This window comes from Aulonocara sp. 'chitande type north' Nkhata Bay, linkage group LG6 (genome assembly GCF_057382095.1).
Source record: "Aulonocara sp. 'chitande type north' Nkhata Bay isolate Kocher_YH1m ecotype deep benthic linkage group LG6, A_spYH_male_GT1.1, whole genome shotgun sequence".
NCBI classification, from domain to species: domain Eukaryota; kingdom Metazoa; phylum Chordata; class Actinopteri; order Cichliformes; family Cichlidae; genus Aulonocara; species Aulonocara sp. 'chitande type north' Nkhata Bay.
This window is the reverse complement of record NC_141349.1, coordinates 43,238,555-43,261,605: the sequence shown is the minus strand read 5'-3', so window position 1 is coordinate 43,261,605 and position 23,051 is coordinate 43,238,555. Positions and strand designations below refer to the sequence as shown.

At 47.1% G+C, this 23,051-nt stretch overlaps 1 protein-coding gene across 5 annotated transcripts in view; it reads left to right on the top strand.

Annotated features, from left to right (window-relative positions):
• sh3pxd2aa (SH3 and PX domains 2Aa) overlaps positions 1 to 23,051 on the top strand; it is a 99,529-nt gene that overhangs the window by 56,570 nt on the left and 19,908 nt on the right. For 2 of the 5 annotated variants that reach the window (XM_086297088.1, XM_086297089.1), the window contains exons 7-9: positions 4,765 to 4,809; positions 7,914 to 8,042; positions 21,381 to 21,494. In XM_086297088.1, coding sequence (XP_086153214.1) covers positions 4,765 to 4,809; positions 7,914 to 8,042; positions 21,381 to 21,494 — 288 coding nt within the window. Of the gene's footprint in view, positions 1 to 4,764; positions 4,810 to 6,138; positions 7,844 to 7,913; positions 8,043 to 21,380; positions 21,495 to 23,051 lie in introns of those variants that run through there. The other 3 variants (XM_086297090.1, XM_086297091.1, XM_086297092.1) reach the window with 2 other exon arrangements.

The window sequence follows — 23,051 nt, the reverse complement described above, 5'->3', positions numbered from 1 at the left end:
TCCGGCTCAGACGTGTTCAGCTCAGTTTTTTCTTCCCTGGTTTTTCATGTCTGACTCCTGCAGGGCTGTTCGGCTCACTAAATGTCATATTGAACAAATCTCTGACCTGACAGTTCTCCACCAACACCAGGCGTCTGCAGTAACTCCTGTTTTCTGTCGTCTGCACTAATTAGCCTGATTAGGAGACCCTGGCTGTCGCTGTGCTGCGCAGACGACACGGACGATCTGCTGATGCTTTCAGTTTTCCTCTTCCAACAACACAGGACATAAAAATGAAGAACTAGTCCTTCATTTATTCCACAAACGAGACATAAAGCACAGCTTTGTGTTGGCAAAAGTAAAAATTGGTTTCTTATCATTGTTGTTTAATCGTTTATAAGATGAAAGAACATAATGGAAAGAGAACAGCTGATCACTGGTGACAGCTGCAGATGCTCATCTGTGATGGAGGGTTTGTGCGTCGTGAGGCTTACAGGAAACCAGTCTGAGTGCTGGTTATTATTCTCTGGCCTTCACATTGTGAAATCATAGGCAGGTTTAGTCTGTTGCCACATTATTGTGTTTGGCCTTCCTTTGTTTGCTGTGCGCAGAGATGATGTTGGTTGCATCTGCCAACAGCCGTCCTGTTAATTTGAAACGAACCGTTGGTGGCGGTGCATCCGTCACTTCCCCCGAATCAAAACACTTTTCGCAAAAACACAAGATGTTTCTCACAACAGACGTAAACTGATTGTGTAACTACACAAATTCACAACAGATGAGATGGAAGTTGTGTCGCTTGTTTAGCGCACGTAATCCCCCACGATGAAGGCCAGACGCCATAGACGTGATGAACAGTCAGCGTTTGTCGCTGACGCGGTCGTTTGCAGGTCTCTCGGACGTCAGGCGGACACGTGTGAGTTAAACATCGTCAGTTTGAGGGGAGCGCGGCTCGTACTCCTCCGTGTGAGAGGAGCGGGCGGAGGAGGGAGGCGCAGCTGTGCGGCAGGAGCGTGTTTGTTTACGTGGCGCAACAGATAAGATTTCAGACGTGTGTGTGTGTGTGTGTGTGTGTGTGTGTGTTACAAGCTGTACAAAGTCATTTAGCAGTTTTACAGTCAGTGTTGAGCAGTTTGCATGTAAGCTGTCCACCTCAGGCTGCTGTTTGCACATCAGGAGCTCCTCTGTCAGCGCGCACACACACACACACACACACACACACACACACACACACACACACACACACACACTTTCATGCTCCATCAGCTGCCACTTTGTAACGATAAAACTCTTGTTTTTGTTGACTCCTCCTCTAACGTCACTCTGAGCACCTGTTTGAAGCATGATGTCAGCACAGTGCTGGGTCGACTTCAGCTGAAAATGATCATTGTCTTCTCGAGCTGCATCCACGAGGCTTTGCAGTAATACGGAGCGGCGCGAGTTCGTCCCAGAGGAGCGCTCATTTAAAATTGGAGGAGGTGATGTTTGAGATGGAGGCGAGCCGGGCTGGATTGGGGAGAGGTTGGACTGAAGCGACGGCGTCCTTTGTGGGCAGATGTGATTTGAGCTCCTCGCTGAGATCGGGGGGGTTTCACTGGAGTTTGACCTTCACGCGTCTCCTCCTCGTGTTGTTTGCACACAAATGTCGTTTGTCTCTGATGTTTGCGTCGCAGTCAGACTCGGCGTCTCTCCTCGCTAAACGTGGCATCAATGCGAGTTAGGTTTTGCCCGCGGTTTGACATTGTTAGTGTCCCCGTCGGCCGCTGTGCTTTTTCACGAGCGCTGAATCGATGCTGGTTTCTGTGATTTGTTACTGGTCCCTTTTGTCTTGGTGACGGGGTGATGGTGTATCCTTCTGTGGTAGCGCAGTGTTGGCTGGCTGTGTAATGACCTTTCAGAGGTAAGGCTGGAGCTTCACTTTGACATTTTTAATGGGGATTAATGGACTTTGCTTATCTGATAAATATTTAAAAGTGCAGAGAAAATGCTCGCGTACTCCACCCAAATTAAATATTCTATTATAAGTGTCTTTGGCTCCGTCTCCCCCCGACAGGCTCAGCCTGCTCCCCACTCTGTTCAGCACCAGTTCAGCACCAGTTCAGCACCAGTGGGTCCCAGCTGTGTGCAGTTAGGTTCATGCTCTGTGTCTGACCCCAAAGCTTGGACCTCCTGATTAGATAATGACTGACTGAGACATTAATCGCTTACACATTCTTGTATTCAGTTGTGCTGTGTGGGAATGTAGCTGTAGCTTTCCTTGTGCTTTCTTCTGATGTTGAAATGCAAACGTTAGCATGCTAAACTGCAGCGGTGCGCATGCCAACCATTGTAGCTGCTAGCATTGTCACATCAATGGCTAACTGACATTAGCACTTAGCACAAGGTACCACTGTGCAGACTCTCAGAGCTAGCGTCGGTGTTGACGCCACGTGCAGCTTTCAGCAGGTGCTGCTACTCAGACGTGTTTGGTTGACTGATGGTGAAGAAGCGTGACGATCGCGGCGGTTTTGGTAGTTTGCTGGTCTGAAGCATTCAGGTCCAAGGTCAGAGAAACTCCTCACACCAGCTGTCAGTGGCACGGTGGTGGAGGGATGATGGTTTGGGCACCGAGCAGTCGCTCAGTAGATGCTGAACACTTCTGTTTACCAAAGTATGACACAGATGTGAAGCCGTCTGTCTGTCAGCTACACGACGGCGATCACAGCACAGCAGCGAAAACACTACGTCCAGATGAACTTCACCATTCATTATAAGATTATTTCCTGTTTTTACTCTTGTGGCAGATCATGTTTTCAGTCCATTTTCTTATAAATTGGTTGAAAATCTCTCTGATAGTTTCATGGACACTACAAACATCAGCAGCAAATCAGACGCTGATTTTGGGGGAATTTAAATGCATCATATTGAGATTTCAAATCAAAGCGTTCTTGCTTCCTGTTGTGCTTCAGAAAAGTCGTACAGATATGCACTCATGCTGGATGTCGTAGTCCTTACAGTCCTCAGGCAACGCGTTCATCTTGTTGATGGACTGATTTGTCAGGATGTGCTGTACTGTCAGCAAAATCAACTTTTGTACTTATCATCAACTTGTTGACAGAAAAACTGGACACAGCTGATAGGCCCCTCCAGTCCAAACACAGAGAAAAGTACCTCAGAGACGTCACTTCTGACGCTTAATTGCTGGGTAATGTAGACGTTTGGGGTCAGAAATGCAGGAAAATTACAGAGGAAACGCTGCCGGGTCGGCTGGTGTGTGGCATCATCTTCCAAGCCTGAAAAGAATTAAGTGTCCGTGTGCGTGTTTGTTTGAAGGGGGAGAGGGTTAGGGTGGAGAGCAGAGCTAATATCATTCAGATGTTGCGAGCGGCTCTGAGAGCGGCGGGTGGGGAATAATAACGGTAGACTGTCAGTGTGTAGGGTTTGACCCTGGCTGACCTGGGACCAGCCGTATCCCACCCTGTGGGGCTAACTTCAATCCACCGGAGCTCCCGAGGCTCAGGAGGACGACGAGAGGGGATTTAGCTTTTATTATCTCACGTGAGTCCACGGAGGAGAGCCGCGGCCTCACGACAGGGACGGCGCCCAGTACAGCCGCGAATCAGAGCGTCCGTTTACCTCAGTGCTGAATTTGAATGTGGACTCTGCTGTGCTTTATTTGATAAAGACCTGCTTCTGATCATCTTTGAACTGCTGTTCGCTCAGAACACATGCGCACAAACCTTTTTTCTGTTTGGCTTCGTTTTTGTTCCAGTTTAGATATTTAACACTTCTGGCTTTAAGCTTTTCCCATCTTACAGAAGTCTGAGAACCTGCTCAGCCGCCTGCTGCCGTCAGCATTGTGTGCTGCAGAAAACAGATGATGTGGTTGGAGTATTCACTTCTCGTATGTGTGCTGGTGTCCTGAACGACTCCCTGTAGTGCGCTCCACACTCACTGTCTGCCGTTTTATTGGAGTGTAAACCTGTCAGAAATGCTCGTTTGATGCTCGTTTCCACAGCTTTGATAGAAACACTGTTTCGTCAGACTCGTTTACCCTGTTTGATATTCAGCTTATTTATACTGCAACGCTCCACATACATAAGTTTATCCTCGTGTTTATTCTTTAGTGTTCAAATGAAACATTTTCACCGATTTGGCCCCGAAACAGAAGACTGCCACCGGCCGGGTCACCAGCGATCCGCTGGGGTCGGGTTAGGGCTGCGTCTCAGCCGCACAGTCGCTGTTTCCAGAACTACGAGACGCTTCAGATGAGGTGCTGTAGATGCATTTAGGCCTCTGCCGTTGGGTTAAATAAGCTGCGTCATTTCTAGTGTTGTGGAGGCGCCTCCACGCTTTGATCCTTGCTATGACTTTGACGTGCTTCTTTGAGTTTGGTCTGGTTCGAGACGACGCTTTAAGTCATCACACTGTAGTCGCTGTGTCATGCTCGCACCTCCCCGTCTCCTCTGATGCATTGCGTTTAATTTCCTGGTTTGGGGCTGCTGGTGTTTTCGGTGTGGAGACGGGAGCGTCTTTAGAAGTGGCTCACGCCCCTCAGACATTCCTCACACAGCGATGGAAGAAATGGAGAAAGATGAAACGGGGGTGGGATGGGTGTAGCGAGAAGTGGAGCTGGTGTGTCATTCCTGGATCCGGTGCTAAATGTGAAAGGATCTTATCTGTGCCACGTTTTATTTCGTGTTCAGTGGGTGTGAGAGCGGCGTGCTGCAACATAGTTTTGCTTCTGCATGCCGTCAAACTGAATAATCTCTCTCTGCTTCTTTCCTTCCTTCTCCTCGTCTGCAGTGTGGATGTACGGCTTTACAGACAGCCCGAGGAAAGAGGCCTCAGGTAGATATGCATGCGCTGCTGTGCTCGCGCGACATGCTAGCTGCATCCCTTTTAGGTTTTCGGTTTATTTCTTTTCGCACTTCAGCTTTCTCTCAACATCTGCTTTGCATGCTCCCCCCTCTTTCCCCCAACCCATCCGCTTAAATTCAGCTTCTCTGTCTGCAGCGTTCTCATCCATCTCCGGGTGGATAGAGCTGCTGGAGCCATAAAGCAGCTGGCTGCAGAACGTGGACTTCAGGCCTGCATGTGGTGCATGAAGTGCATTGGTGTGAAATAAGGTGTCAAGTCTGATCTTTCACATTTGTTTTGATCGCTGCCGCTGAGCTCCGTTAACTGTGGGAGTGCAGGAATGATGAGTGAGGGCGACCAAAGAAGAACAGCTGATGTTCCAGCTGAGAGCATTTCTCCTGACAGTATACAAGCGCGTAGCTTCGTGTAGCTTCACGTATCCGAGGCTCAGATATCAAAAGTTGTTCCTTAAAACTGTCAAAGTGCTGCTTTGGGACAAAAAGTAATTGTAAAACTTTCTCAAACATTATTAACTTAGACAAGGAATGTTTTGCAATCGGTTCTGGAATATCGAAGAAGAAGGAAAGCGGTCTTTATTGCTCAGCAAGGCGTGGTTGCCATTACCGCAGCGTAAAGCTTTCAAATAGCTGGATCTGTGCTGCTTTATTACTTCAGGCTGGCTTTGACTGCGTCCTCCACGTACGCTGCTTACTCACTCACACATTAATCCTGCTGGAGGAGATGCTAAAGTGGAATTCCCGCCCTCACCCAGTGGTGAAGTAAATTTATGAGCATTCCAAGGTGTTCGATGCCAGTCCTGCTTCACATGCGAAGATGCTTAACTGTGTTTTAGGCGTACTAAAGCACTAAATGCCTAACATTTTCCAAGATGCTTCAATGCTAGCTGCATTCTGTGTACTGCAGGACTAAAGACAGTTAACCTTAACAGTGGGGTGTCCAGACTCTCCCCCAGAGATAGGGTGAGGAGTTCGGCTGTTCAGGACAGGCAGCGAGCAGCGTCGCTACTCCATCATCTGACTGCCTCCTGGACTCCTGGGAGGACACATAAACCAGGGGTGGGGACCTCCAGGCCTCGAGGGCCGGTGTCCTGCAGGTTTAGATGTGTCCTTGATCCAACACAGCTGATTTAAATCGCTAAATGACCTCCTCAACATGTCCTGAAGTTCTTCAGAGGCCTGCTAAGGAACTAATCATTTGATTCAGGGTGATATCTAAAACCTGCAGGACACCGGCCCTCGAGGCCTGGAGGTCCCACTCCTGCTATAGACGGATTATAGGTGGATCTAGCTGGTGTGATACCATCCACTGGTTTCTGAAGTCTCGGTTTGAAGACTCAACGTGAGTCTTTTCAGAATCGTCATCGTGGGGTTTTAAAACCAGACGTGATGGGGGGGGGGCACTCAGCACATCCGGTTTCAATCACAAGCTGTTTGCCAATGTCAGGATTAATTAAGTTTTTTATTCAATATGATCCCAAATACGTGACCATAGGCTCAGCAGATCAATGGTATCGCCCCCTGGTGGTCATTATAAAGAAGAGGAGTTTGAGTCTGTTCCACATTGATGTCACCTTTGAGATGTAGAAGCGGTGTCCAGAGACCCCGGGACAGACCCCGATGACGTCTCTCGACTGGCTCGTGTCTCATCTCCTCCCAGAGGAGCTGCTGAACCACAAATCACACATGTGGCAGAAATGGACGAATTTTTCATTTTGTTCGCTAAAATCTAGTGAAATCGAGGGTTTTGGAGTTCAGGGTAGGAGTTATGGCCTGTATTTATATAGCGCTTTTCTAGTCCCTAAGGACCCCAAAGCGCTTTACATATCCAGTCATCCACACATTCACACACTGGTGATGGCAGCTATATTGTAGCCACAGCCACCCTGGGGCGCACTGACAGAGGCGAGGCTGCCGGACACTGGCGCCACCGGGCCCTCTGACCACCACCAGTAGGCAACGGGTGAAGTGTCTTGCCCAAGGACACAACGACCGAGACTGTCCGAGCCGGGGCTCGAACCGGCAACCTTCCGATTACAAGGCGAACTCCCAACTCTTGAGCCACGATCGCCCCCGATCACCAGTAATGACCTCAAAGGGTCCGGTTATTGGACCAGTTTGGAAAGTGTGTGTTTTATAGCGTTTTGGCCCCACAGCAACTGTTTATTTTTACTTCCTGCATTAACGTTCGGTTCCTGAAACTCTCGCTAAAGCGTCTCTGTGAACAACAGGATGTGGAGTAATTGCTAGTCAAGTTCATCTGAGTCTGCATGGGGTCACCTCCCTGTGGCCAAACAGGCAAATAAGCGTTTCTGATAGGCAGCATGTGACTTCAGCAAAGCGCTGGCGTCTAAGAGGTTAAACACTGGAGCGGAGGGAGAAAACAGAGCGGGTTAACCCAACTGCAACTCTTTCTTCTTTTGTTTCACGTAAACATGGACCCAGCCTCCTCCTCTGTTTCTCTCTCTCTAGTCGCCTCATATGTTTCTATTTAAGGCCAGCAGTGCCGACTGCTATGATTGGTGTGCTCACCCCCCCCTCAGACTCCCCCGTCCAACGGCTGGCTCCCAGAGGCGGCGGAGGGGAGGCCTTTCCTCTCAACCGCACTGTTGATTTTCCACAGGGAAACTTCACCATTCCTCCACTCATTCGTTCCCCAGTCTTCCCTTCAGACCGTTAGCAGCTCTGCTGTTTCTCCTTTTTCTTTCCCCCCTTTTTTCTCTCTCTTTCCTTTTTGGATTTGGGAGTTTGCCTCAGGTCATGGATCCTCTGTAGATGTCAGATGGAGCGCCTACAAACTTCTCCCTTCGCTTCTTCGCTTGTGTTTTGACTCCTTCCGATGCTCCTCGGTCGTTCGCTGCGGGCCAAGGGTCGACTCAGCTGTATGGCCAGACGTTTGGGACTATGCAGCCAAGTCGTGTGGTCGCATTCTGATTGGGCAGGGACGCACAGCGGCGGGGAGCGGGGTTCGGCCGATGGAGACGTACCGGGCGCGCGGCGGCAGCGCGGTTGGTTGCGGCGGGCGTTCGCGGGGTGCCACGGCGGGCAGGTGGCTGACGGCCTGTTTCTTCCCCTCAGGGATTGACAGCTCGGAGCCCATGGTGCTGGAGCAGTACGTAGCCGTGGCCAACTACGAGCGGCAGGAGAACTCTGAGATCAGCCTGAAGGCCGGCGAGACGGTGGACGTGATCGAGAAGAGCGAAAGCGGTGAGTGGATGTTTTTTTGCTCTCAGTTTACATGCCGAGCATCAAGTGCTGACTTAGATCTACAACCAAACATCGTAGCTCACAGGTGTTGTGTTGAAAACAAAGGAAAAGTGCGTTTTCTGCACACGCTTTGAACTGCTTGACATGTAGTTTGATTCTTCCTGTTTGTACAGTGGCATAAACACACAAAACCACGCTCACTCAGCGCCTCTCTGGATGCTGTCTCCTGTCCTCTTGATTATGTTTCCTCCTTTTAAAACCCCGTCATGTACACACGGCTGCCTCCTGCGTCTCCTGGCTGGGCTTGGCACCACCTGGAGGTGCTGTTTGGCTCTGAGAAGTCGGGTTTGTGGACAGGAATGTCCAGTAATCATATGTGTGCACACACACCACCTCGACAGAGTTTGCTTCATCAGCAGACGCTCCACGCTCTACCTTGCCTTTCCCCCGTTGGAATTCTGTTTAGCGACCTCGGAGCTGGATCTGATTTTCCGTGCTAACAGCCACTGACAGCCAGCAGCTTGCACAACTCACAGCAGAAACTCTGGCACAGACACAGCACGTCGCTGCGTCTCTCAGCTCTTATCTGTACTCTGATTACACATGAGTCCATACTCTTCGAGATATCCGGAGCTCGCACATCTGTGATTACGTGCACTATTGAGTCCGTTTAGGCTGCAGCTCAACATTTTTCACATCTTTGTTTATTTGGCGTTTTGTTTGTTTGCAGTTTGAACACATCAGCATAAATGAGACGATTTTTTATGGGAAGTTTAGAGAGAGCGAAGGCGTCGCATGGGAAGCTGGTCCTGTCTCGATGAGGAAGACGAGAGAACTGCAGCTTTGTTTATGATGTTATGAAATATCGTGTAGGACGAAAACAGTTTTACTTTTTGAAAACATGACATTCCTTTGAACTTGAAAGATAATGTAAATACATGAAAGCAAGTAATGCTGGAAAAGGTGAGCGTGTGGTGGGACACGGGCTCAGCTGACTGTACAACCCCTGCAGCGACTCGATGTTTCCAGGTCGTACAGCTGGTCCATACGTGGGTGGCGTGCGGTGAAAATCTCACCTGATCAAACTTTTTATGACTTTTTCTAAAAGTTTTTGAGTAAATGAACGGTTTAGAGTTTAGAGGTGGGTGAAACATTTCATCATCATCCAAATGACTTCTTCAGGTTCTTTGATCGCAGGCACCGTTTGGTGTTAGGCGCACGCATCGCTGAACGTTTTATGTCATGAATATTCATGTTGGCTCAAGTTGCACAGTAGTTTCTCCCTGTGATCCTGTTTCTGTGCATGAGGCCTGACAGCAGCTGCTCACCAGGCGTGTTTAAAAGCAGCGTGGATGCAGAACTCGGAGCGATAGGAGCGGCTTCTGAGCTCTCGGGAACTCTCGTCTCAGAGCTGGATGTGTGCGCTGTCGTCATCTGCTGAGCCAAGGAAGTGGAGCAACGGTGATGATGATGATGGTGACATCACTTGGAGACTATGCCAAGGCAAACACATCTGAGAGCTCGAATAATATCCCACAACCCCCTTCCTGCTTTTCAAGGCTTTCCTGCAGCCTCCTGGTCCGATGTGCTATGTTCTGTCTTCAATGCAAAGACACTGACACTGGGGCTGTTAGTTACAGCTTATTTTCTTTTAATGCGTGGAGTGGAGTGGTATTTTATCCTCTGATCCTCTCCAGGAAATGTTGAAATCCTTTTGTGTACCTGATCTTTTTCATTCACATGCACATTTTCTTTTCTCTGCACACTCGACACACATGTTGTTATGCATTTGCTTTTATTTATTCCAGCAGAGAAGAGTTCAGTCGGGTTTTTCAAGTGTCTGCAGGCTTGACCTGACATAATTACGGGTTCAACCGTGGAGCCGGATGTCGTTTATTTTTGCCTCTATGAGAAGCTATTGGCCTTACAAGTCAAGACCCAGCTGTTTCACTGCAGTGTCGACAAGCTCCGTCATCAGACTGGAAACTGGTTAAGTCATGAGCTCTGTGAGGTGGTGTGCATGCAGCTCGCTTTGTGTATCACTGAACAAGTATCTTACAATGTAGGAGCTGCTAATCTAGTAAAAATAGATTTATGAAGCATCAGGGGGATGGGGCGAACCAGAATCGGTCTGGGCCACCATCCGGGATCTCTCCCTCTGGTCTGGACATGGGAACCATTCAGTGTCTGGAGAGGCAATGTTCCAGCTGGAGAAAATAAATCTGCATATGTGACGAGTTAAATTATATGATGTGTCGGAGTAAGAGGAGGCAGTGATGTGAAGGGACAGAGAGGGAAGGCTGGTGTTTTTAATTAGTCACAGACCTGCGTTATAGCTGGTGCTTGATCAAAAAAAGTGGTCCCTGTTCCACTCTCCTGGTCCCTGACCCACTCTCCTGGTCCCTGACCCACTCTCCTGGTCCCTGGCCCACTCTCCTGGTCCCTGTTGGTTATGATGAAGCATGTGTGGCCTGGAGGGATCTCAGGGAATTTGATGAGGATGATCGAAACACCAGCTCGTCCTGCCACAGCAGTCCCAGAGAGTCACTGTCATGGTGTACTCAAGTGCCTCTGGCATCCTGTTCCACTCTCCTGGACTTTGCCATGGAGATTAAGCAGGTATCTTCTTATCTCAAAAAGACCTTGTAATGCAAAAATGTAGTTTTTACTCAGCGAGCATATTGACATGCTCGCTGTGGCAGTGTTTTAGCCACCTGCTGCCACCAAAAGGCTGACGGGGTATGCTGTCTCCCAGCATGGGTGGTGTGGGCACCTAAGTTTGTCAATGTGATAACTCGAGAACGAGGAGACACAGGAGCTTCAAACTGATGCCAAAGTGTATCTACTAAAATTCTCAAACGAGTTTGAATCTCAGTGACTTTGACCTCAACGTCAGCGTAAACCGACGTAAAAACCTTGTGAATGTCACAACTTGTAAGTCATAGATGTGTCGATCTTGCGTCATGGGGTTGGAGAGAGGTCGAGGATTGCCTAGATTTGCCAGATCTAGTGACAAACATCCCTGCAGTCTGTTTATCTGCATTTTATATGAAACTAGGGAAACAACATGGAATTGATTACATTTCATCACGACGCTGAGACATTTCACAGCAGAGTTGGAGTTTGGACATTTATTGTTGCCCGTGACAACAGTTCAAAGCATTGCTAAAGAACTGAGGATCCGTCCACTGGTGCTGTGGACGTCTGTAGCAGACTCCGTCAGTCCAGCAGATACAAAGAGTCAACGAGTTTCATTTAAAACCACAGGAGGAGGCTAATGAGAACACAGCAGTCATTATGGTCCATTTTGAGGAGACCACAGTTCAGTCTGGTCCGTAATGGTAGACCAACAAACAGCTTTCCTCCAGGCACCTCTACAAAACGAGTCCCTGCTTGGCAGACTTTTTATGACTCCACAGGTTAATTGTTTCTGGTTAAATTATGCTTGGATCTGTTGGTTTCAGGGCTGACTTTATGTCTTCTAAATACCAGGTTTCTGCATCAGGCTGTTCTAGATCATGGACTTGATTTCAATGATGGATTCACATTTTTTTTACCCAAATCCAGCTACATGTTGGCATAGGGTCTTAAACATGACCGTTGCTTCGTGTAATCCCTCCCATTCTTCTTTCATTTTCTAATTTCTTTAAGGTCTAATGTCCAACAAGTTCAGAAATGATGTGAAAATTGTACAGAATAAAGATAAAGAGTGTTCAGAAGATTAATTCGTCACCTTCTGAGATCTTTGACAGTGAATTCTGAATCGCAGCGACTAGCCTTCCTCTCTGTGGGCAGACAGAGAGTATATGGAGAAAAACACCCCTCTTCCCCCTGTTTCATCATCCGAGACTAATGGATGTACCAGCAGGACCTTGACTCTAAACTGCAAACAGGATTCTTTGGGTTAGTGTGCCGCCCAAGCCCCACCAGCCGGAGAAGCCATTTGCCCAAATATCTTGGCCTTGCTTACTGCCAGGGTTCAAGAACATTTTGTCACAGTTGATTTTAAGAGATTAGACAGCTTTGCTTCTTTTTCTCTGGTCTTGACTCAGCACCTCATAGAGTATGACGTCCTGCTGTGTTCCCAGATAATACTAATCCTCCGTTTAAGAAAGTTACAGCAGTTTCTGTCATAAAGCTGAAGTCTACATGGAAATACTGATGCCACATCTTAGTTATGTTGAATTATTGTCAGCTGCTAAAATTCTGTTGGACGGAGAGTCAACGCCAGAAGTTTTGGCACCATTTTCCCACCACACCTTTCCGTGTGCCCAGGGGAGCTGGTAAGAATGGCAGCACTTAGACTAGCCCATGACGCCTTTCCAAAGCCCTGTCCTCAGTGAGGTTCATAAAGAGAGAGCCATGAGCTAACACACTGAGTGAAACCTCAGCATTAGATCATTTACATTAAACGCTCCTGTTAACTCGGGGCAAGTCTTAACTTTCGGCTGTGCAATAATTTATTAATTTGCACCGGACTGCTGGATGAAAAATGTCTCTGAATGGATTTAATTTCTTCTTCTCCTGCAGTTGCCAGAATGGTGCTCCACCTGCCCCTGAAGGCTCTGCTCCTTGAATAAGGATACTGTATGTTTACTCACAACTGTGGTTTAGATTTATGAGCAATTATAAAAGAAACGCAGCTTTCAGAGCTGCATCAATAACCCCACTGAAAGTACAGGAAAGACACAGTAAATATATCCAATAATGTTACGCTGGAAATATTGAATGTACCACTGTGGGTCATAAAAATCACCAAAGTGCCAAATTGTGAAATAAAAACTTTATGAAAGCCTCTTAAACATTCTGTATTTAACCTAGCTTGACATGTCCGTTGCTTTAGGCCTTCAGTTGTAGATTATGTTGTTCATTAAGATGTGCCAAGGCTAACTCGGAGGATGTTCTGGATCAGAAAAAGGCTGTTTCGGACAGCACGCTGCGGGCGAGCATTAATACTGACAGCCAGCATTAAACAAGGTGGTTTATCCAGAAGATGGTGTGCTATCATCTCACTACACCCTAGCTTGGCTGCATTAGCTAGCTTCACCCTCAGGCAGTAAAAAGGCGCTAAAGTGCTTCAGTCACTTCTTAGAGTCGAGCTCAGAGAGGCTGGGGATACTGGAAGCTGAGAGGGGCTGCTGTACTTGAAGCTGGCCACCTTCAGGGGGTGGAGGTGAACACATGCTAACACACATGATCAGTGCAGAGGTTTAGCCTCACTCCACTGATCGTGATGTTTGACCAAAAATGGTTATTGAAGTTCCTGCTGCCAGCTATCCCCTTTCACTTGTAACAAGTCGGCTCAGTCACAAGACCCCCAAGTTTTATGAAAACTTCCAGGAGGTAACATGAGCTTCAAACTGGGATGTAATGCTTCCACCGTTGCTCATCAGTAAAGACCAGAACCTTGACATTTGTCACTAAGAGGATTGGGTGCCCTTTTATAAACTCTTTTTGAGACTAGCTTTGAAGTGCTTTAAAGTGACACACCATGTGAAATCTATGCTTTGAATATGAAACATTAATCCCGTGAAGGTTTGAGAGCTGGACGAATGATGTAAGCCTGTAGATTGGGAAAGTAGGTTGTAGTTATTTCCATAGCAAAGTTTCAGTCTATTAAATGTACTGTGCTAAGTCATTAGTGAGATGGGTGGAGGGGAAGTTTCTGGAAGGATTTTACTCCAGTGTAAGCTGACTTTCAAAAGTTATCATGATAACCTTAATGTTGTTCTTGGAACAGACAATAGTAGGCCGAGTAATCAAGTAACTCCGTGAAACAAGGAAAAACGTTTCAGGTTAAAAAAACCTTTCATACAGAATTAAATAAGAAGCTGGCGAGTGAGGAAACACTGGCCTACTGAATGCTGGGACACTTCTGCAGGTTGTATAATGACAGGGTGGCTTAACCAGGCTAGACAAAAGCATAGATAATTAAAAATAGCATGTTAAAAGTATGGCTAATCAGTTGAAAGCTAGCTATAGCCTTCGGTCCCAGTTGAAAGCTAGCTATAGCTTGTTAAAAGTATGGCTAATCAGTTGAAAGCTAGAGCTAGCTTTCAACTGGGACCGAACATACCTTGTTGAAAGCTATAGCTCTATAGCTTTCAACAAGGTATGTTTTTGTTTTTTAGCTAACCAAACCCTAACCCTATGTGTAGCAGTTGGGTTGCTAGCTAGCAGGATGGACAAACATGACATTTTTGGCCTAAACATGCTGGATAAACAGTTAAATTAGCTAGCTAAAATTATACATAAAAAACTAGAAACAGTTAGCTGTCGATGAAGGGGCTCTCTGCCTGTGTGGCTGGGCTTTCAGAAGCTCTAGTTTTACAGGCAGTACTTACTGCAGTAGTTTTGCCACCAAGCAGCAGAGGTAGAAGTAGCTGCATGTTTCCAGCAGGCAGTGAGTTTGGTCAAGTCTATTGAGCTGTTCGATGTTGAGTCACATCTTGGCAGTTTATAAAGGGGCCGAATGAAGGAGCCAAATTAGAGCTGTTACACTTTATTATCCCAATCAGTAACAAACCACAAAAAAATGACCCTAAAACCAAAATCAAATGTATTTTATGTGCTGAATGCTAAATGCTGTGTGTAGCTTGAGCTCACTGTTGGCGCTTGAACTAAAGGAAGTTTTAAGGATACTGATCAGACGCTTGTTACAGAAATGTTTCGTGCTGCATTTCAGAGTTTTTGGATAAAGCAGCAGGTATTAACACTGATGATTCTTGGCACTGCTCTTCTCTTCACTCTTCTTCTCTCTTTAACGACTTTTATAGCTTCACAAAGTTCAGTCTGTGGAATCCCAGCTTTGTGTAGGTACACAGGTTTAACTGAGGACGGTCTGGGTTTCAGTTGGAAACATTCAGTCACCAACATTTAGCATGTCGACCGGATCAAAAGGATATTTTTGGATGATGATGATGAAAATCTCTGGTAGAAAAGCACCGCTTCAGGCTAATCTCATTTATGAAGCTGCTGCAGTTCACGGTAAAGATAACACTGTGGCTAATTGTGCAGCTGGTTTGAGGCAGCGAGAATTGTTGTTCTCCTATTCTTTGAATCTCTCCTCCTGCTAACTCTGCAGAAAGATAAGCAAGTAGTTCAATGCTGAAAAACAGCACTGCGTTCCAGTCCTCGCCGCTCTCCAGGGGATCTGTTCCCAATTAGAAGCTGAAGGGAACGAACAAAAATGACAGTCATCTCGTAGGTAACCCCTGCATATCACATTAATAAAAGACCTCCCTGTAGAAGCTGATGAGCGTTCAGCGGTCCAGAAAATGAGAACGTGAGAGGAAAGTGTGAGGTGCTGTTTTTGGAGGGGAATTAGCATGAAACACTCGAGCTTTGAAGCTCCAGCCAAACATCTGCTCCCCTCCTTTGTCTTCCCTCGGTCAGTCTTTGCCCATACCACCCTTTTAATCTCACTTTCCTCCTCCCGCTCTGGCTCTGTTCCTCACCTCTGTCTTCTTTTTATCGCGTTTGCTCTTAAGAACTTTGTGTATCTCCTGTTCCTCCAAAGCACCCCCCCCCCCAGGCCTGTTTCAGTCACTGATAAGCCGGCTCGTCCTGGTTACTGTTCCACTATGTTCACTGTGACCTCCACTTTCCCTCTGTGGGGAAAAAAGGCAATTATTGCCTGCCAAGGTTTGGTGTAGTTAGAAGCTCCAATTAGAGCCCAGCGCTGTAAGAGACGCCAATTACTGCCCCTCTGCTGTCTCCATATTTATGCTTTGTGCTGTGTCTGTGTATAAATGTGGCAGCACAATCTATCTATGTGAATATTAGTCATTAGTTTCTGAACGCTTCATAAATCCCCAGAACAGTTGGGTGTAGTTTGTCAGACAGACGCTCAGGAGCGTGTAAGTGGGCGCAGAAACGAGAGCGCGGCTGCTGCACGGGTTCTATTTTACTGTTCGGGTAAAGAGACGGCACACGCTACAGCTGTCGAGAGGACTCGGGGAGCTCTGGGATTGCTCTGCTCATTGGTGACACAATCCCTGAATCCCTGTACAGTAGGCAGATTTAAGAAGAGGGCGACAGCTCCGTGTCTCTCCAGAAACGAGAAATGAATCTATTTATTGAAGGTGCAAACAAAAGTTCTGACGCATAGAAAGAATAATAACCACCTGCTAGGCCTGGGTTTCCTGCTCTGAGCGCTTGCTCGTGCATTTCAGCAGTTTAACTCTGGACTTCACACTCGCTCAGTGTTCGTGGGTAAACCTGACCCACATTTCTGCTGAAGATCATCCCTGTTCATGAAAGTCTTTAATGAAAGAACCTGTGCCGTGTCCGAGCCCAAAGGCAGCGCGTCAGGTCAGGAGCACAACCAGGACATGATTAGTCATCGAGTCGGAGGGTCAGACTGTCACACAGAGTTCGACTGAAGCATCCCGAAGAGTCCGACATGCCGACCTCAGCCGTGTTTATTCTGAACTCACAGCACTCATAGCTCACGCCAACACTGTTGCAGCCGTGGCTTCATCCTCTTCTCCAAGGTTAAATTCAAGTTAAAATGTCACCACCTGCATCCTTCACGCAGTGACGGACAAGCAGAAAGCACGTGTCACAATAAACGTTGGATTAATGCTAGAGAAGACGAACAAATTTTGCATTATCGCTTCCACAAGTAGATGTCTGGGGATCATTTTCAGTGGCTGGTCTTGTGCGTTGGCATGAACATCCATGACTTTGTCTCCAAACTGGAAGAAATCGTGTTCTGACCACTTAGACTCTGCATCCTGCACCGCTGACCTCTCTGAATATTTAACTCGACTTTTCCTGAAAGCTTTCTTTGTACAGCTCTGTGCAGCATCAGGAACGACTTTCAGGAGATAATTTTCCACAGTGTGCATCCTCACCTGAATCCACTTTAGCCCTACTTTGAAGTATTTCCATTCTAAAGTAGCTGCCAGTACTTTACTCTTTAGGTGTCACAGAGGGTGGGATGCTTGGAGGATCCAGGCGACGCCAGCACGAGCATTTAGCCCTTCTCGAGTGTTTCGGCCCTCCACACACAGACGTGGACAGTTTAGTCCACACATATGCTGGGACAAGTTCTAGTTTGCTTTAACTGACTCTGAGAACAGTTTCTCCGTCTGGCTGCTGATCTCTGGTCCAGATCTCCTCCTACGAGACAGATTTTCAGTGAAAACTAATCTGTCCACAGGCGGCTCTCACGCGCTCAGGTTTACCGCGATGCCAACTGTCTGTTTTTGTCCCAGTCTCTCTCATTTGGTGTCTTATAGTCACATCTGTGTCTCTGTGTTGTTTCCCGTGCTCTGTCTGCAGGCTGTTCAGCACTTTGTGATTGCAGAGGGTGTGTGTGTGTGTGTGTGTGTGTGTGTGTGTGTGTGTGTGTGTGTGTGTGTGTGTGGGCGGGCAGCAGTGTTTCTGGTCCTCATTTATCTGTTTTTACTGTGCCCACTTTCTCCTGAGCTGGATTTATTAGCGAACTGGGCCCTGTCAAAAGCTTGCCTTATGATAGCATGTGTGCACACGATGGAGGCCGGGCCTGCCGCGTGTGTTTCTGCCCTTTGAAATGTTTTGTATTGATGTGCATGTGTGAGACGGGCTGAAGAACCCCAGAACTCTCCCAGCCTGTTCATATCTACGCTGTAGTTTTCATTTTTCTTTGTTTTCTCTTTAAAACCTCGAATAAACGTTCTAACATCAGCTTTGATCAGCGGTGCTGCTAAAGAGTGGTGGCGTCTGGCTTTCTTCACTGGGCCAGTTTTTATTATTTAGCGGTCTGGAGGAAACTTTTCATGCTTTTAATTCCCCACATTTGGCTCCTGCAGTCCTCGTGGTTCTGGCATCAGTCGAGCCTTCCATCGTCTCTGCGGACTGAGATGTGCTGCAGAGATGTTCATGTTACAAAGCTCTTGCGTCTTATCTGGCAGGTGTTTGATTAGTTTTAGTGTTCAGCCGCCTGCTTTTTCTGTCTCTGTTCAAACTCCTGCTTCTGTTGGCTTCAGTTACTGGAGGTAGGATGTGATATGCGTCAGCTGGGGCGCTCACACATGCCACCGTTGATGGCAAACAGTCACCTCGGTCTCTTCTGCTGGCGTGGGAGATTTATGATTCTGTTTTTCCAGCAGGTACAGGTGGCTCCAATTCTTCTTCAGCTTTTTAAAAGTCGCAATGAATCAGCCTATGAAAGGCCTAATGCGTTTCATATGGCCCAAGCTATTCTTTCTGCTAGGTGGACCTTTCACACTGCAGCGAAAGAGAAAATAAAACGCACAACATGACACTAAAATGGACTTTCTTTGTTTGAATACATCAAACAAAGAAAGTCATATTTAAATTCAAATTTTAAATCTTAATCATCCCAAGGTTTTGCAACACTGACCATATATGGTATCAGATTTATTTAATAGGATTACATATGAAAGCGATTGCTCCTCATATCAAGCCCTGTCAACTCCGACCTCTCCCAAAGTCACACTGCACTGCTGTGTGTTTGCAGGAGTCAGAGCATCAACAAACAGCCAGTGTGACTGCGAGGAAGCTACACTGGAGCTACCATAAACTTCACACCCGAGCCTCAACTCTCGCGGCCCGGTACAGGTCCGTGGCCCGGGGGTTGGGCACCGCTGGTGTATATTTATCAAAATCGAGCAGGTTGACCTTTAACCTGGACTCATTTCCTGCAAGTCGCTTTGCAACCCACATTAGCTTCTGCTGCTCCTCCATCCATTCATGCTGTTCTGACTTAAACAGCATCATGTCTGCTCTGTTACGTGAGACGATCATTTAAATTCAAAGTGCTGCACTGGGTATTGATTCTGTCACCGTGCTTCCTGTTGTCTGTATAAAAGAAAAGCTGTGAGTATAATGTGGTCTAATATTAATTTATTTTACTGCTAAAATATGACATAAGGTAACCCAGTAATTTCCAGAAGACTGTATCTTTATCATGACTTAATCCCATTTAGCCTGAAGTGGAGGAAAATGCATTATTTTTGTCATAACTCTACAACTAAGAGTGGATTTTCCCGGCAGTGGCGACGTGTTTTTCCATTAGTCCAAATGATGTGACTGTAGGCTCAGTTTAATCGTTGAAATGATTTGAATTCTAGCTGTGACTATTACTTCCTATCAGAGCTGTGAAGTTGAAACCAATGCTCACTCTCTGTTGCTGCGAACACACTTCTTCACTTCTACCACCTACCTCTCATTGCCATTACTGCTACTTTCCCTATGATACAGCTCTATGTTGCGTTCATATTTTCCGCATCATTCATAACACGTATTATTGTGATTGGTGTCGTGCCGGGTAATAAAAAAAGGGCGTGATGAATTGATTCACCCAGGCTTCTCCAACCGCATTAGAGAGCTGAGCCATATGGCTGTAAATACAGCGGAGCAGCGATGACTTAATTGCTGGACTCGTTTGGGAAAAGAAAAACAGTTTGTTGCTATTAGCTCCTTTATAACCACTGCTAACCACTGCTTTTACATTATCACTTCCACTGCATGCGCACACTCACATTAGACCAGACAGACCCAGGACATCCACACTATTGTTGTACTTTCCACAGTAAGGAGTGAAATGCTGTCACGTATGACCTCACTCTTGCCGTCATATCATCCCTGTATAGGCTGGAAGAATGTGTCACACGTTGGGTTGCAGCCATGCAGCACACTAACGAAGCCACGTCTCCTCGCTTTTTATGGCTAACGGGGCTTTGGTGCTGTCGATGTCGTCACTACAGCCTGACGACAGCCTTTGCTTACAGACGCATGCTAGCTGTCAGACTGTGATCTATGTAAATGGATTGGGTTCTTTTGGTTTTGGTCGCCACCCAATGTGTCATGTGTTTCTGCAATTGTGTCAAGTCAGCTCAGCGAGCGCTGTAGCAGCGTAACGTAGATGTGACCACAAACTTCTCCTTTGCCAGTAGCAATCAAGACGTGATCTCTGCTGTGCAGCCACAGGGTGTGGGTGAAGAGGGGAACGCCACGGGTGATGTTACGCCATGATTTAGGCCATTTGTGAGTGGAAGCCTTTCAAGCCTCAGAAGGAAAGCGAGTTAAACGTAGATAATCAAGTTTCTGACCTCGTTCTTGGAGGAGGCTGTCCTCCTGTGCAGATGGACCAACCAGGGTCTGTAAGTTTGTGACGTTTCTGCTGTGGCTTTAAGTGAAGTTGGGTAAATGTGGTGAACTTCACGGAGGCATTGGTGATGAATTGTGTTGGCTTTTGTTGTTTACCACATATGTACACGCCCACAAAGGCCTGATTGGCACAAAATTTGGCACCAATGTTCCCAGTTCACAAACGCTGAATCCAGTAACTCCTGATTTATCAGGACCAAAAGCAGCTTTTTGTTTCACCTGAAATATTTCACAAAGTCTTCCAAATATAAATTGGAAAACCCCCAAAAACTTTCCCAGTGAAATCCTGTCCAGCGTTTGTTTGTAAACACCAAAACGGAGCGAAGGCTACAAGCTAGCTCGTGGCAGTCAGCTCGAGCGGCATCGTGGACGCTAACAAGCCACGAAGAAAGTAAAGTTCCTCTGGCACCGGTGCTCAACACGAAAGTAACAGCTCATCTCATACGAAGCTTGACTTTTCTATCACACAGTGAACCTGTGATCCAAGTTTACCTCACAGGGTTAAAGCCTCCTCTGGGGGATGGTCACCGGGTTTAAACTCCTGTTTACTGTTTGAAATCCTGCTTTTCAAACCAAACCTGGAGGTGAAAGAGAAGCTAAACAGCAGCTGCAGGAACAAAGGGGAACTCGGGAGGTGCACACCGCGGTGTCCTAGCTCATAACCCAGGAACTCTGACTGTGCTGTACAGTATGAAACATTATGTAAGACCTCAAGATGTTTGTCATTGTTTGTGTGGTTGAATCATCAGTTGGAGGAACCAGCATGGACCAAACATGGACTACAGGCGACTGCAAAACAACAGCAGCACAGCATGTTTGACTGTGAGTCAGTGAAGGGTAGCAGTGTCTTTAAAAGCCCAACACGTCCTGGCAGGTTGATCTTCAGCAGCATCACCGAGTGCTGTTTTAAACCACCGGTGATGAGTTCCTCCTCGCCCCAGCACTCCCAGCACTCCCAGCACTTCTGTGTCTTTCAGTGTCTGGTTTAGTAATGAACACCACTTTCCAGGAATGTGAAACTCTGAGCTGCCACGAGCTCCCTTTAGATGTCCCTTTGACACTCACACAGACAGGAGCAGCCTATTAGACGTGCTGTTCTCCCACCCCTACGTGGGCTGTATCCAGTAACGTCTCTTTTTTGGTGCAAATTGCCCCCGAGCTGGTGTGCTCACCGACATCCGTCAGGCCTAACTGACAGCACTAATGTGTTCTCCTCAGGTTGGTGGTTCGTCAGCACAGCGGAGGAGCAGGGCTGGGTCCCGGCCACATACCTCGACTCGCAAAATGGAACCAGAGACGATTTGGATCTGGGAACATCCAGGACTGTCGAAGGTTAGTGCTGACACAAATACGGCGTTGTTACATTCATAAAACTTAAAGACATAAACGTCAGTCTGCGTGTGCAGGAGGCAGCCCATCCTTTCTAGTTTCCTTCTGTGTTCATTCTCATCACATCATCCACAAGTTAGTGCTGAACACACAAACACATTTCCAGTCACACATTGGGAACCTTGGAGACCACAGTGGCGGCAGCAGCACGGTGAAATGGTACCAGACTGCAGCCAACGGGGTTGCAATATTTTGGCACCACAGAAAATTCCTTCCAGCTCCCCCGGGACGCCACGGCTCTCGTTTTGTTGCGACCCTTTCCTCCTGAATGTTTAGTCTGCCTGCTGGGACGGAGCATTTCCTCACTGTGTCATCCCCCCCCCCTCTGAGATCTGGAGCATGCAAACGCACAGACGCATGCGTGCAGTTTATTTGCAGATGCATGTAGCAGTTTATGGGATGTAGAATCCCGCTGGATCCTCCTGCAAACACTTTTCCGTCTCTGTTGCGACACATGCTGGGCTCCATGCTTCAGTGGGCAAACAAACACAAACAGCTCAGTTGCTGTTACTCGCTGCTCCTTTTGAGGAGGTGGCAGCGCCCGTAACAAAGATTTAGTGTTGTTTTGTTACATTGTAACGTGCCGGAGTGTTTGCTGCCTGTTGATTGGATGCATGTGTTGTTAATGGTGTTTCTGTTTGTTTTTGAGTTGTGCTCAGAACTTGTTTGACATCTGCTGCAGATTCCCGAACACCAACACCCAGCTCTCGGGAATACGTTAGGCTTATTATATCTTTGTAGCTTTGCCGTCTGATTTATTCAGCTGAACTGAATGGATGTTACATCACTGAATGAAACGGCACGCACGAGGCTCGTGCTCTGACTTCGTGCAGGTTGACCGCTGCGCTCTTTTCATTGGCCTCGCTAAATTTACTACTGGACACTTTCAGTTGAGAAAAGTGGAGCTAGAATTTTAACAAAAACAGGAAGAGAGGGCGAAGCATCTGAATGATCTGGTCACCTGTTCATCTGCTGGAACCTCAGCTAGAAACAGCTCCGCTCACATTCACGGTAGCTCGACCATCATCATCATTATTGTTTTTATCGTTGGTCATTTTTATTTCTTTTGGTTTTATTGTGACCTCTGAAACACCTCGATTGGCTTCCTTGGATGTCGGACAGCAGCAGGTGTTGGTTGGTAAGCCTCTAAAAGCCCTTAGAGGAGGCCTGTGTGTGTGTGTGTGTGTGTGTGTGTGTGTGTGTGTGTGTTACAATTTCTGTCATATACAGCGTACTTTGACAAACAGATCAATGATGTCATCACAGCTCGTTTCTTTCATTTCCAGCTGCTCACAAAAGTGAAGCTATTCCTTGAGAGAGCTGTCCATGCCTTCGTTTCATCTTTACTCTGGTGTCAGTCTGTTATCAGTGAGCCGACTGCAGCAGGTCCAAAGCGCTGCAGCACTGTTACTAACCAGCACTCGAAAGCGAGACCACATATTTCCATACTAGCATCGTTACTGTCACTTTTTGAACTGGCTTTTGTCCGGCATTGCACGA